Source organism: Coptis chinensis, chromosome 8, assembly GCF_015680905.1.
Source record: "Coptis chinensis isolate HL-2020 chromosome 8, ASM1568090v1, whole genome shotgun sequence".
In the NCBI taxonomy this organism is placed as follows: Eukaryota; Viridiplantae; Streptophyta; class Magnoliopsida; order Ranunculales; family Ranunculaceae; genus Coptis; species Coptis chinensis.
Genome location: NC_141463.1, coordinates 15,712,954 through 15,724,211, shown reverse-complemented (window position 1 = coordinate 15,724,211; position 11,258 = coordinate 15,712,954). Strand labels below are relative to the sequence as shown.

Genomic DNA, 11,258 nt, shown 5'->3' with positions numbered 1-11,258 from the left:
ACAAAATATCCCGATATATCGCGATATTTAGGAATATCTATCTAGATTTCAGATAAAGATATATAAATATCACGATATGTTCATAGATATATACGACTGCAAATATCGGCGATATTTTGACGATATTTACAATATTTGTGATATTTGGAGATATTTGGCGATATTTTGTGTATATAACAATCTTATTTAATATTTACTATTATATTTCAAATAAATATAAATAATGTATCATGATATATCAAGAATTATCTACAATATCCATAATATTTGTCGATATTTTAGATATATCCACGATATTTGCATGTGAAACAATGTCAAATATCCCCAAAGAGGGAGATATATCCACGATACATATCCAGAAATTGAATATCAATAAATACCCATATCCTAATATTTTGTACTATGGGTGATACTACCACCACCTAGAGATGCTCTTAGACATTATTTTCTTAGCAGGTTGTTAAGTGAAAACACGACTATTAGAACTCTCCATGATCGCATTTGCATTGCACGAATTCGTAATCTACCTCGCAATTTCATTTTCACTAATCGAACAAACTACTTTGCATGGAAAGTTGAAACTCAATACGATCTATTTTGACTTGCAACGCAAGATCTCAATGTAGAACTGGTCAACCGCTTGCCTTCCAAGCGTAATTTAAGAAGTTAAATGTCTTAAATTGTTATCGTAACCCAAACTGGGGTTTTAGGCAGTCCCTGATACCATTAAATAACAGATACCATACAACCCAACCGTTTGCCATCTGCACATTAGCTTCAGTGCAAAGAAAAGGATTGCTACCAATGTTTTGAAAGTATTGTTACAAGAGCAAGGTGTAGCAAGACAGTCATCACGCTCTTGTTAATGTGAAAATAAGAATACAGGGTCATTGCCATCAATTAAAGTTTTCCAGTCATGCATTTGATTAGTTTCAAACTTTCAATTAAGATTGAAAAGTCCTCGTCACATTGCCATCAACTCTCGATGTTGGCCAAGTCAGCAAAGTAAGGGTGCTCCAAAGCATCCTTCGCAGAAATCCGCTTAGAAGGTTCATACTGCAACATCTGCTGCAATTAATAACTAGCACAACATAAGCCTTATGACAAAAAGGAGAACCATGAAATTAGTATTATTACTTAATTAATAACCACGCCAGAAGTGGTTAAATTAATCCATTGAATTCTCTAAAATTACATCTCAAATCATTAAATACAAACAGGTATGCAAGATCATAAAATTGTACATTGTATTCCCAAAATACCCAGCCCTCTCGTAACCAAATCGATTAAGGGGCTATTTGTTTTTTTGGGTTAAGTTATAAGAGGGTCTTATAAGACCATGTGTTATAAGAGGGTCTTATAAGATAGTCTTATAAAGTGGTTTGTTTTTCATTTTAAGTTCCTCTTACAAGTACTTGTAAAAATAGAAAAAACAAATACATGACATCTTATAGATGGTTATTTGACAAATATAACCCTACTTTACATCACATTTAACTTGAATAGATTAATTTGAAACAAGCGTATAGTTTGATTTTCGATTTCAAATCAATTTTGATAATTAGAATATCAATTTCAGAAAACTACCTTAATTGGCGGTGGTGGTAGTGGTCTTAATAGCACGGTGGTAGTGGTAGTAGTAGTGGAGGTGATGATATTGGTCTTAATAGTACGGTGGTGGTGGTGGATGTCTTAATAGCACGATGGCGGCGGCGGTGATAGTCTTAATAGTACGGTGGTAGTGGTGGTGGTGGTGGTGGTAGTAGTAGAGGTGATGATATTGGTCTTAATAGCACGGTGGTAGTGATGGTGGTGGTAGTAGTAGAAATCGTGGTGGTTTTAATAGCATGGTGGTGGTGGTAGTAGTAGTAGTAGTAGAAGCGGTGGATGTCTTAATAACACGGTGGTGGTGGTGGTGATAGTCTTAATAGTACGGTGATAGTGGTGATGGTAGTAGTAGTGGAGGTGATGATATTGGTCTTAATAGCACGGTGGTAGTGGTGGTGGAGGTGGTAGAAGTGGTGGTGGTTTTAATAGCACTGGTGGTGGTGGTAGTAGTAGTAGTAGTAGAAGCAGTGGATGTCTTAATAGCACAGTGGCGGTGGTGGTGATAGTCTTAATAGTACAGTGGTGGTGGTAGTGGAGGTGATGATATTGGTCTTAATTGCACGGTGGTAGTGATGGTGGTGGTTTTAATAGTACGGTGGTGGTGATAGACTTAATAGTACAGTGGTAGTGGTGGTGGAGATAATAATGGTGGTGGTAGTGGTGGTGGTGGTTTTAATAGTTTGGTGGTGGTGATGGTGATAGCCAGTGGTGGGTAGGGAAATAGAGTTATTTGGAGAAGAAGATAATGAAAAGAGAATAAGAGATAAATGAGGCTAGAGGTATATGGACGGGGGTGTTTGAGTCATTTTTCAAGTTATAAGACTTATAGAATTGAAGTAGGTCCAATTTTGGTACTTATAGAATTGGAACATCTTATAAGACATTTCTAGTATAATGCCTCTTATAAGAGGCAAAAAACAAACTAAAAAAATGTCCAAAATCACTGGGCCACATCTTATAAGAGGTTATAAGACCTCAAGGTCTTATAAGAGGCAAAAACAAATGACCCCTAAATGGAAGTCTCCACCCAATCACCAACGTAACTAGGACCAGGCCCTAATTTCTTCCAACTCTTCCAAAAAATGCAACCTGGCTTTCAAAGTACACTCTACTGACAAAGTGAAAGCACTAACAAGCTATCGATCTGGAGAAATTTTTGATTGGTTGTAGTGCGGATTAAGGAGCTGCTCCTCCATCCGTGTGGGAAGTGAAGGTGGGGCTGCCTCTCGATATAAGGCGTAAGCCACCGAGCTATCTGCGCCAAGTGTGTCGATTGAAAGAGGAGGGAGACAACTCAAATGCCGCCAGAGAAATAGAAAGAGTCGTGCCGCTCAAAGTGGAATTCTTCTAAGATCCATTGCTTTCGATTTTGCATGCTCTGCTCCCAAAATGCGAGAGACTTGCAAGGGCGATCCAGTTGGTTGGTCCGGAAAGTCATGGGAGAGACGGGCTAAGTGAAAGAATAGACCGGTGCCACTATAGAATCTTATGAATCACGACGGCACACTTTATATATCTCCTCCGTCCTACAAGGTAAACCGCTTAGCTTACAAAGACAGTGTGTATTCGCCACCACACCGGGCCGGTCGGTGCATTGGTCAGCCCGATAGGCATGACCCTTCGATTAGAACGCCCCGTATCTCGTCACACGCGGAGTGTGGCATTTCCTTTGAAAAAGTCCGTATAACTTCTAACCAAAGATGCATTCTTTATGAAGAAAGTACCATTCTAAGAGTGCATTGCCTCTTTGAGTGAAGAAGAGAAGGTCTTTGTATAGACACTCTTGAGCCATGTTCGTCGACCTAGGCTCACCATTATTTCATTTCATTTATTCTATTGATATAATTCTGTTCCGTCAGGGTTCTAGCTCCAAAGAACATATGCATGGAGCTATGTCGACTTACGTACGTCTCGTTAACCACCCGATCAGGTATACCACGTATCATCCCCTCTTTCCATAGAGGAGAGATAAAGAAAAATAAAAGATATAGTGATCGTGCCGTAGACCTTGTTTGTTTCTACTTGACGTTCGTTATTTTCCTAGGTTTTTTAACATTATAGCCCATGGTGCGGTCAGCCGTGATATACTCAACTTCTTATTTAGTAGGTTCATCTACAACATCTGGTGGTGCCCTCGTGGTCACGTTCTTCTCTGGGTCGGTCTGGTCTAATCGAAGTCAACTGACTCACATGGAATACGGGCTGAGTTTGAACCGAGCTGGTCGCTTGAGTCTATAGGCTACCTTGGCCAAGCCTGTGGGTTGTTTAAGTAGGTTGGGCTAGGTTTGGTTGATTTTTTTGGAGTTATCTCCAAGAAGGGTCGTCGCTCCCTTCATACGCCTTGCTGCTTCATCTAAGTAGATTTGGGCTAGGTCGTTGCGCTCCTGCCACCTCTTGGCAAAGTAGGTTGATGGGCAAGCCCCCTCCTGATGTGTAGATAAGACTTTTTAGCGTAGAAAGGCAGTAGGAAGAACCCTAAATCTAGCATTTCAAAATCATGCTCAAACTTCCATAAGACTTATAAAGGCTGCTCCAGAACTTTGTATCCAACTGACTTCCCTAAGGCACTTTTACAAAAATAGCTCTTCGCCACGGCTTCCACAAGTCTTTCCTCTCCTCTCACTGAGCAAGATCCAAACTTTAGGCCGTTAAGGGCTGTTGACTCCAGATTCTTCAGCTTCCTCCCCCGTGGGCATGTTCTCTATCCCCATGTCATCCAGACGGTCAGAATCGTCTGCACCATCATATATAGGCGGTTTGGATTTACCCTGCTCAAGAGTCTCTTTGAAAGTTCGTGTACCCCAAAAAGAGCTCAAATTAGGTGGTTGCGGATTGGATTCCTCCATCATAAGATCGGAACTAGGGGGCAGAGGTGAAGACATGTTCTCCATTGATATTGATGCGGGGATTAAACTCCTTCGTGCTTCACAAAAGCACTAATGGGCGCAGCTTTCTCGATCACATAGATTCCTAATATAAGAAGAAGAGAGAAGTTTTCTTTTTCTTTGTTAGACGATAATTCAAAAGTAAAATTCAAGTATCTATTTATTGAACTGACTCTTTTCTAGAAGGGAGATAGAAGGGGGCCACCTCACCACTGCCCTTCCCCTCAGATAAATTTTAATTCATGAAAGAAAAATGAAATGATTTAGATGGAGGCGCTCAAATAGTTCTCAGGGGCCACCTTCAAAGTAAAAACTAGACTAAAAAAGCAGACTTTGATTTTGTTTGGACAAATCCGTCATGAGCAAACTAAACATATAGAGAAAGACACAATTGCCACATTGTCAGTGAAAAATCCCATGAAACCTGGTCGAAAAGATTCAAGCATTCGATCTATCAGGCTGGAAAAGTAATAAATCATCCAGATAGATGATCAGAGGGGAAAGACAAAGCTTAGGCTTGCTAAGCTCCCTTCGATATGGGCCTGCCTTCGGTTGGTGAGTTCAATTCCTCTTAAAAAGTAAGAAGTTGGATACCAAGTGCAAACAAGTTGGAATGCATTTGCGCTTACCAGCATTCCTATCAATGAAAGAAAATGGAATCTAAGCCTCGCCGTCCTCTTGATCGAGAACCCGGATTGCTCGAGTTGGTGAGAAAGATGGTTCTATAGATGCAAGAGCCTGTACGAAGATGGGTGCCTATCGACAAAAAGAGACTTTGTGGATGAGCCGGGGGAAGAACCTTTAGATGCAAGAGTTCGATTCAATAGTAGATTTCGAGGCTAAAAATACTTTCCCTTGGTGGAAGAGCCAGAAGCACCGGACAAGATCTTTCGGGGTCTCCTTCCTTCAAGTATATTGAGAGACTCCTATCTCAAAGAAATGACCGATCCTCGGATCGTCTCGAAAGCCTTTGTCATTCGCAGTCAACTAAGTAGGGCCGAAAAGCACTTCAATTATGGACATCGGGAAGGCTTGTCACCGTGGCCATATCGAACTCCCCGCCTAATGAAATGAGTCCCTTTCCATGATTTCCTATCGCCAAACACTCGGATTTGCCTTTGCCTCAGACAGAAGAAAAAGGGATTGAACAGGACAGGAAACCCAGAAAGGGAGATCCATTTAAGACAGAAATCGTGTACTGATTGCCGATATGCTAATGCTGTATATAAGATTAGGTACTATATTGGGGGAGACCTCTCTCTCTGTATCATACTCCATGCTAACTCATTCAATTAGGAAAATAGCTGAGCGGAAAGATCTAATACAAGGACAATCCATTCTTAACAAAGCATTTGATCTTTCAGACGAATGGGCAATCTCATTAAAATCCCCGAAGCGAATGAGCGGATTGAGCATCAGCAATACTGCTCATCTCCCCCCACAAACGAAGGCGAGAGTCCGGGTTGGGGCTCGGCTCCCATACACGCCGGTCAACGATTAATCTGGGTGCAAGCGAACGACTGCATTCACAACCTGACTAAACGCTGCAGGGATGTCCACCCACTAGGCCACAAAAGCCAAATCCCTCCATTGAATCCAAGCGAAATAAGTAGCCTGGACTGCGCAGCATTCATATCGGAAATAGGAAAAAGAATAATAACGATCCCAGGTCGATCTTGCACAATAAGTTCATGGATCCTTTTTCTAAACTGGTCACCACCAGTAATCGAAGAAAACGCACACATTAGCTTAGCTGCAAGAAGACTAAAGCGCCTTAGTAACTAAGGCCCAAGAAGAAAGCTTTATTATAGCTATACAGGGGCGACCATACACGATAATTTTGGTCTTTTCTTTCGTTTGGGCATATAGGGACTCTCCTCTACAAGGCGCACGCCGCCTATCCTGTTCCGTCTCAACCGCATGTCATGTGTGGACCTCCTTTGGGCTGTCTTTCGTAAACCCGCTAATACACAAGCTCAAAGGGGGATTGAGCTCGTAAACTATCTAGCAAATGGCCGGAATTTGTACTAATCCTAGAAAAAAAGTCGATAGACTAATCCTCTTGACTACAACTTCTGGATCCCAGTACTTTTGTTTCATCGCACTCATTACACAATTTTCCATCATTCCACTCTGCAAGTGCTCAATCTCTCTCTATATATGTATGTGTCAATCTTGGTTGACAGATTTCAGTGTTAAATGATTCAGGTTCTCGTCTTTTTTTGGTGGTGGTTGTGATTAGTTTTTTTTTTTTTTTTTTTTTTTTTTTAATAAGTGAAAATTATATTGATAACGAGTTTTACAAATAATTAAGGCAAGCGTGCAACAAACTGTGTCGGAATAAGTGAAATTTTTATTTTTTTAATGTGGACTTTTTAGTTTAGAAATCTATTATAAGGCATTATTTGGCAGAAAAGTACTTATGCATTACTTGACGTCATTTAAGTTATGCAAATATTTGATGTATTACTAAAAGGATTAATGTTGAATATGCTATCACTTGGTTTAGTACTTTAACTTTAGCTACCATAGATATGTACCTTTTTTATATTAATATGATGTATTTTTTTGGGTACATAAATTTTGGCGTTCTGGTTTATTGTTGGCTTTCGTTGATTGGATTGTTTGAACTTTGAAATGTGTTTGCAGGTACAAACTTCATTTATCCACACCACGTTGCGTTCTACTTTTAGTCAAAAGGACTAAAGAGATCTATTTTTTGAGATGTACACATTAAAGAAACATCAACCTGCAATTTCTTCTTCTTCCATTACTAGGATCACTCACTTAAATAGTAATTTATTGGCTGAGATCATAAACAGACTGGCTATAAAGCATATGATTGCCTGCCAGTGTGTATCTAGATCATGGCACCATGTGGTTTCTACTATATGCATTCCAAAGATAACATCATTGCCTGTGTACGGTTTGCTTTTCAACACTCGTAGGATTTTAGATGGCCCCGGCATCGAAAAAGGTCCTTGGAGTTTTGCTTGCATAAATGCTTTTAATGAGAAGGTATCATTGCCAAATACCTCTTTAGTAGAATCTTGTCTTGGTAGAAGCTTACCTTTTGATCCTTCTCCAGATAGTTTTCTCGATTGTTGCAACGGAATGCTCCTCTTCTTTGATCGATCTTCTATGCAGTTTTATGTTTGTAACCCTTCCACCGAGCAATATATTGCTATTCCTAATTGCCCTTGGAGTCGTTTTGCCCCTGTTGATGGTGCTTTGTTTTTTGATCCGCACTTCAAAGTTGTAAACATCTTAGGCTCACATCCAAGATTGAATATTTTCTCTCGAGCTACTGGCCAGTGGTCGGTATATAACATACATTTGGATCCTTGTGTTAGTGATTGCTTTTGGTCCCCACGCTTTGTTTTCTTAGATGGATCACTCTATAAACTAGCCATGAGTGGACATCTGATGATAATTGATGTAGAACAGATAGCTTTTCGGGCAATCAAACTTCCTGATATTGTGCTGGAAAATGATTTTATTGGGTGTTTAGGGGTGTCGCAGGGCATACTCCATTATTCTTGGACTGACGAAGAAAGCTCAAATTTAAGAGTTTGGATGCTCGTTCGGAGATGTCACTCGGATGAATGGGTCTTAAAGCATACATTCTCCCTCGAGTACTGCTACACACATCCACTCTATAATTTTTCATGGTTCTCTGTCTTTGCATTTCATCCAACTTCAGATATGCTTTTTGTTAGTAACCTAGCGGAACTATTTTGTTATGATCCGGGTACGAAAAAATTGGAGAGAATTTGCAGACTAAGAGATGATAGTGTCCTATTTAGCGGCCAGTTTCTTGTTTTTCCTTTCTCAGTCAACCTGACTCCTCTATGTGCTTCCGAGAAAGAAATAGCTGGTGAGACAAAATATGTTTTTATTTTTATTTTTACTTTGAACTTAGTTCCTTACTTGCTTGCTTTAAATGCTTCAGTTTTGTCTTTTCTTACTGTATTATGTGCACTTAGGTATTTCTACCCATTCATTGTTAGTAGTGTTCTTAAAAACGGCCTAGGCAGCTTTCTTGGCAGTGCCCAACCTTCTCGCCTAGGCCTGAATTCGGTTTACCAAATGGTGGGCCGATTAGGTGGGTGTAGATGGATGACCAGTCAAGCTAGCAGACTTGGTCTAGGGTTTTTTTTTTGTACTGTCCACAAGAAAAGGCCAAAGAATGATTAAGATTTGAATTTGGTTTAAAAGACTAAAGCCCAAGTTGTTAAAACTTAAAAGATCACAAGTTTTTAAGGGATCAAAAGAGAGAGTGCATGTTTCACTTTGTCCCTCTCAAAATAGATCATATTCTTCAGTCCTTCGTTCTCTTTGTTCAACTTGAGTAATTGGCATTTCTTCCCATATAAAGTGTGTGTGTTGGGGGGAATGTATATGGTGCTCTTCCCTAAGAGATTGTTTAGACTTAGGAATTGCCATGCTTTTCTTTAACGAAGTGCATACGATGTGTAAGGTATCATTGTAGTTCTTACCCTGAATTGTGAAGTGGTTGTACATATTTTTTTATTGATAAGTTGGAACTTGGAACATGTTGTCCTGGTGTTGATAATGGAGTGGTAATTATGTTTCCATACTATTAAAAATGGACATCCAAGTTAAAACCAATTTGTGATAAGTAAAGAGGCCCCAAAACTTATATATTATTATGCATGTTTAACATATTTCATGTGGGACTAAACATCTTAACAGGTTCACATGTGACATTACTTAAGCCTAACACATGGACAAACATATTTAGATTATGTAGAATAAACAATGAGCTATTTGGGCCAAACACACTAGTTTGATACCATATTAAAGATGGATATCCAACTTAAAACTAATTGGTGATAAGTAGAGAGGCTTCAAAAATTATATGTTTTTATATGTGGCTTAACGTATCTCATGTGAGACTAAACTTCTCAACACAAATTATGGTTAGTTTGACACTTATATGGTTAGAATCTTTTTCTACATATATATTAGGATTTACATGGTCAATTTTGTTAAGCAATAAACAATAAATAATGATATGCATTGTTTTCTCCTTTGATTGATAATCATCCTTGTTTCTTTAGAAATTGTTTTTTTAAATTGATTGGCTAAAGCTGTGATTTTTTCAAGTTTCTTATATATTCTTCATGGGTGGTGATTCTCATAAGCTCCTTTGCAGGTAGGGAAGGACGAGTCAAATGGGAAATTGAAATTTGGTGGACTCAAGAATTTGAAATATGATTGACTGAGAAATTTGAGGTTGTGGCTACATTTGTTCTCTTTTGGAATTGAACAAGTTGCTAGTTTTAGTGCAAAAAAAGGCTCACGAAACTCATCTATATATGTTGTAGGAGGGAAAAAAACAGCAAGTCTCTTTATATGAAATATAGGGGGAATTAGTGATACCCCCCACATTTAAAGATCTCTTTTGCAATACCCCCCACATTTGAAGATCATTTGCAATACTCTCCATATTTACAATTTCTGTCAGTCAACAGTTAGTTGACCGAGTCAAATCGTAAGAAAAAAACCCAAAAAACTCGAAAAAAAAAAATCAAAAAAATCAATGGTATATGGTATGTAGCATTTCAAATAATGGATTGTATATAGTATGTATCATATTTATTTTGGCAGACTAAAATTTTCAGTAAGAATGGTGAGAACCAAGTGATAATGGTGCTCAAATTGATGATATATGGTATATAACATTCCAAATAATGGATGGCATATGGTATGTAACATTCTAAATAATGGATTGTATATAGTATGTATCATCTTTACTTTGGCAGACCAAAACTTTCAATAAGAATGGTGAGAACCAAGTGATAATGGTGCTCAAAGAGATGGTATATGGTATGTAGCATTTCAAATAATGAATGTTATATAGTATGTATCATCCTTACTTTGACACGTGGAGGGGTATTTTGGTAACCTCTACTATTTAATTAGGTCGATTTTATTTTTTTTTTTTTTTTTTTTTTTTTTTTTCGAGTTTTTTGGGTTTTTTTTCTTACGGTTTGACTCGGTCAACTAACTGTTGACCAACGGAAGTTTCAAATGTGGGGGGTATCGCAAAAGAGATCTTTAAATGTGGGGGGTATCGCTAATTCCCCCTTAAATATAAGTCTTAGGTTAGGAGGAAACTAGGAATATGAGTTTACGTTTTTCAGTCGTTTTTGAATTATTTAGTATAATTCTCCACTATTATCTATATTCTATATAATAAAACAGTTTGGTCTTTAAGGGCTTTGGCTTTGTCTGAAGCCTACATCTGACGCCTAAAAGTTTATACAATCAATACATCTCGCGGTACAACACGATAATATAATAATACAATTAAGAGATAATCGACTTACTCTTAATTTTAGGAAATGCACTTAAATAGGAAACAATCTTTAGGAAATGTATGCAAAGAAACGTACTCAAAGACGTATTCAAAGAAACCTAAAAGTTTATACAATCAATATATCTGAGGGTACAACACGATAATATAATAATACAATTAAGAGTTAATCGACTTACTCTTAACTTTAGGAAACATACTTAAATAAGAAACGATCTTACTCAAAGATGTATTCAAAGAAATGTACTCAAAGAAAACCCTTCGTTTCAAACAGAAGAAGCATGCAGGCTTTCTCCTTCTTTTTTGATAGTGTTGGTTCTATAACTCCGAAACTCTCCACGCCGTCACGTACCACCCACACTAAAGCTACAAAGTTTGGAGTATCCTATTTTCACGCGATTCACAGATCAAAGGTGTAGTAC

At 38.4% G+C, this 11,258-nt stretch overlaps 1 protein-coding gene across 2 annotated transcripts; it reads left to right on the top strand.

The window, feature by feature from the left end:
• The first annotated feature begins 7,146 nt into the window (after nt 1-7,146).
• LOC147480198 (putative F-box protein At1g33530) lies at nt 7,147-10,165 on the top strand. 2 transcript variants are annotated; one of them, XM_086579857.1, is made up of 2 exons: nt 7,147-8,370; nt 9,673-10,165. In XM_086579857.1, the coding sequence occupies exons 1-2, from the start codon at nt 7,218-7,220 to the stop codon at nt 9,732-9,734; spliced, it is 1,215 nt and encodes a 404-aa protein (XP_086435983.1). In that variant the 5' UTR covers nt 7,147-7,217; the 3' UTR covers nt 9,735-10,165. The 2 variants fall into 2 exon arrangements, with proteins under 2 accessions (XP_086435983.1, XP_086435982.1); XM_086579856.1 differs by having other exon boundaries at nt 9,677-10,150.
• Nucleotides 10,166-11,258: the final 1,093 nt, after the last annotated feature.

Coding starts and splice junctions, on each gene's coding strand:
- LOC147480198 (XM_086579857.1), top strand. CDS start 7,218: ATGTACACATTAAAGAAACATCAACCTGCAATTTCTTCTTCTTCCATT. Junction 8,371..9,672: donor TTCCGAGAAAGAAATAGCTG/GTGAGACAAAAT, acceptor GCTCCTTTGCAG/GTAGGGAAGGACGAGTCAAA.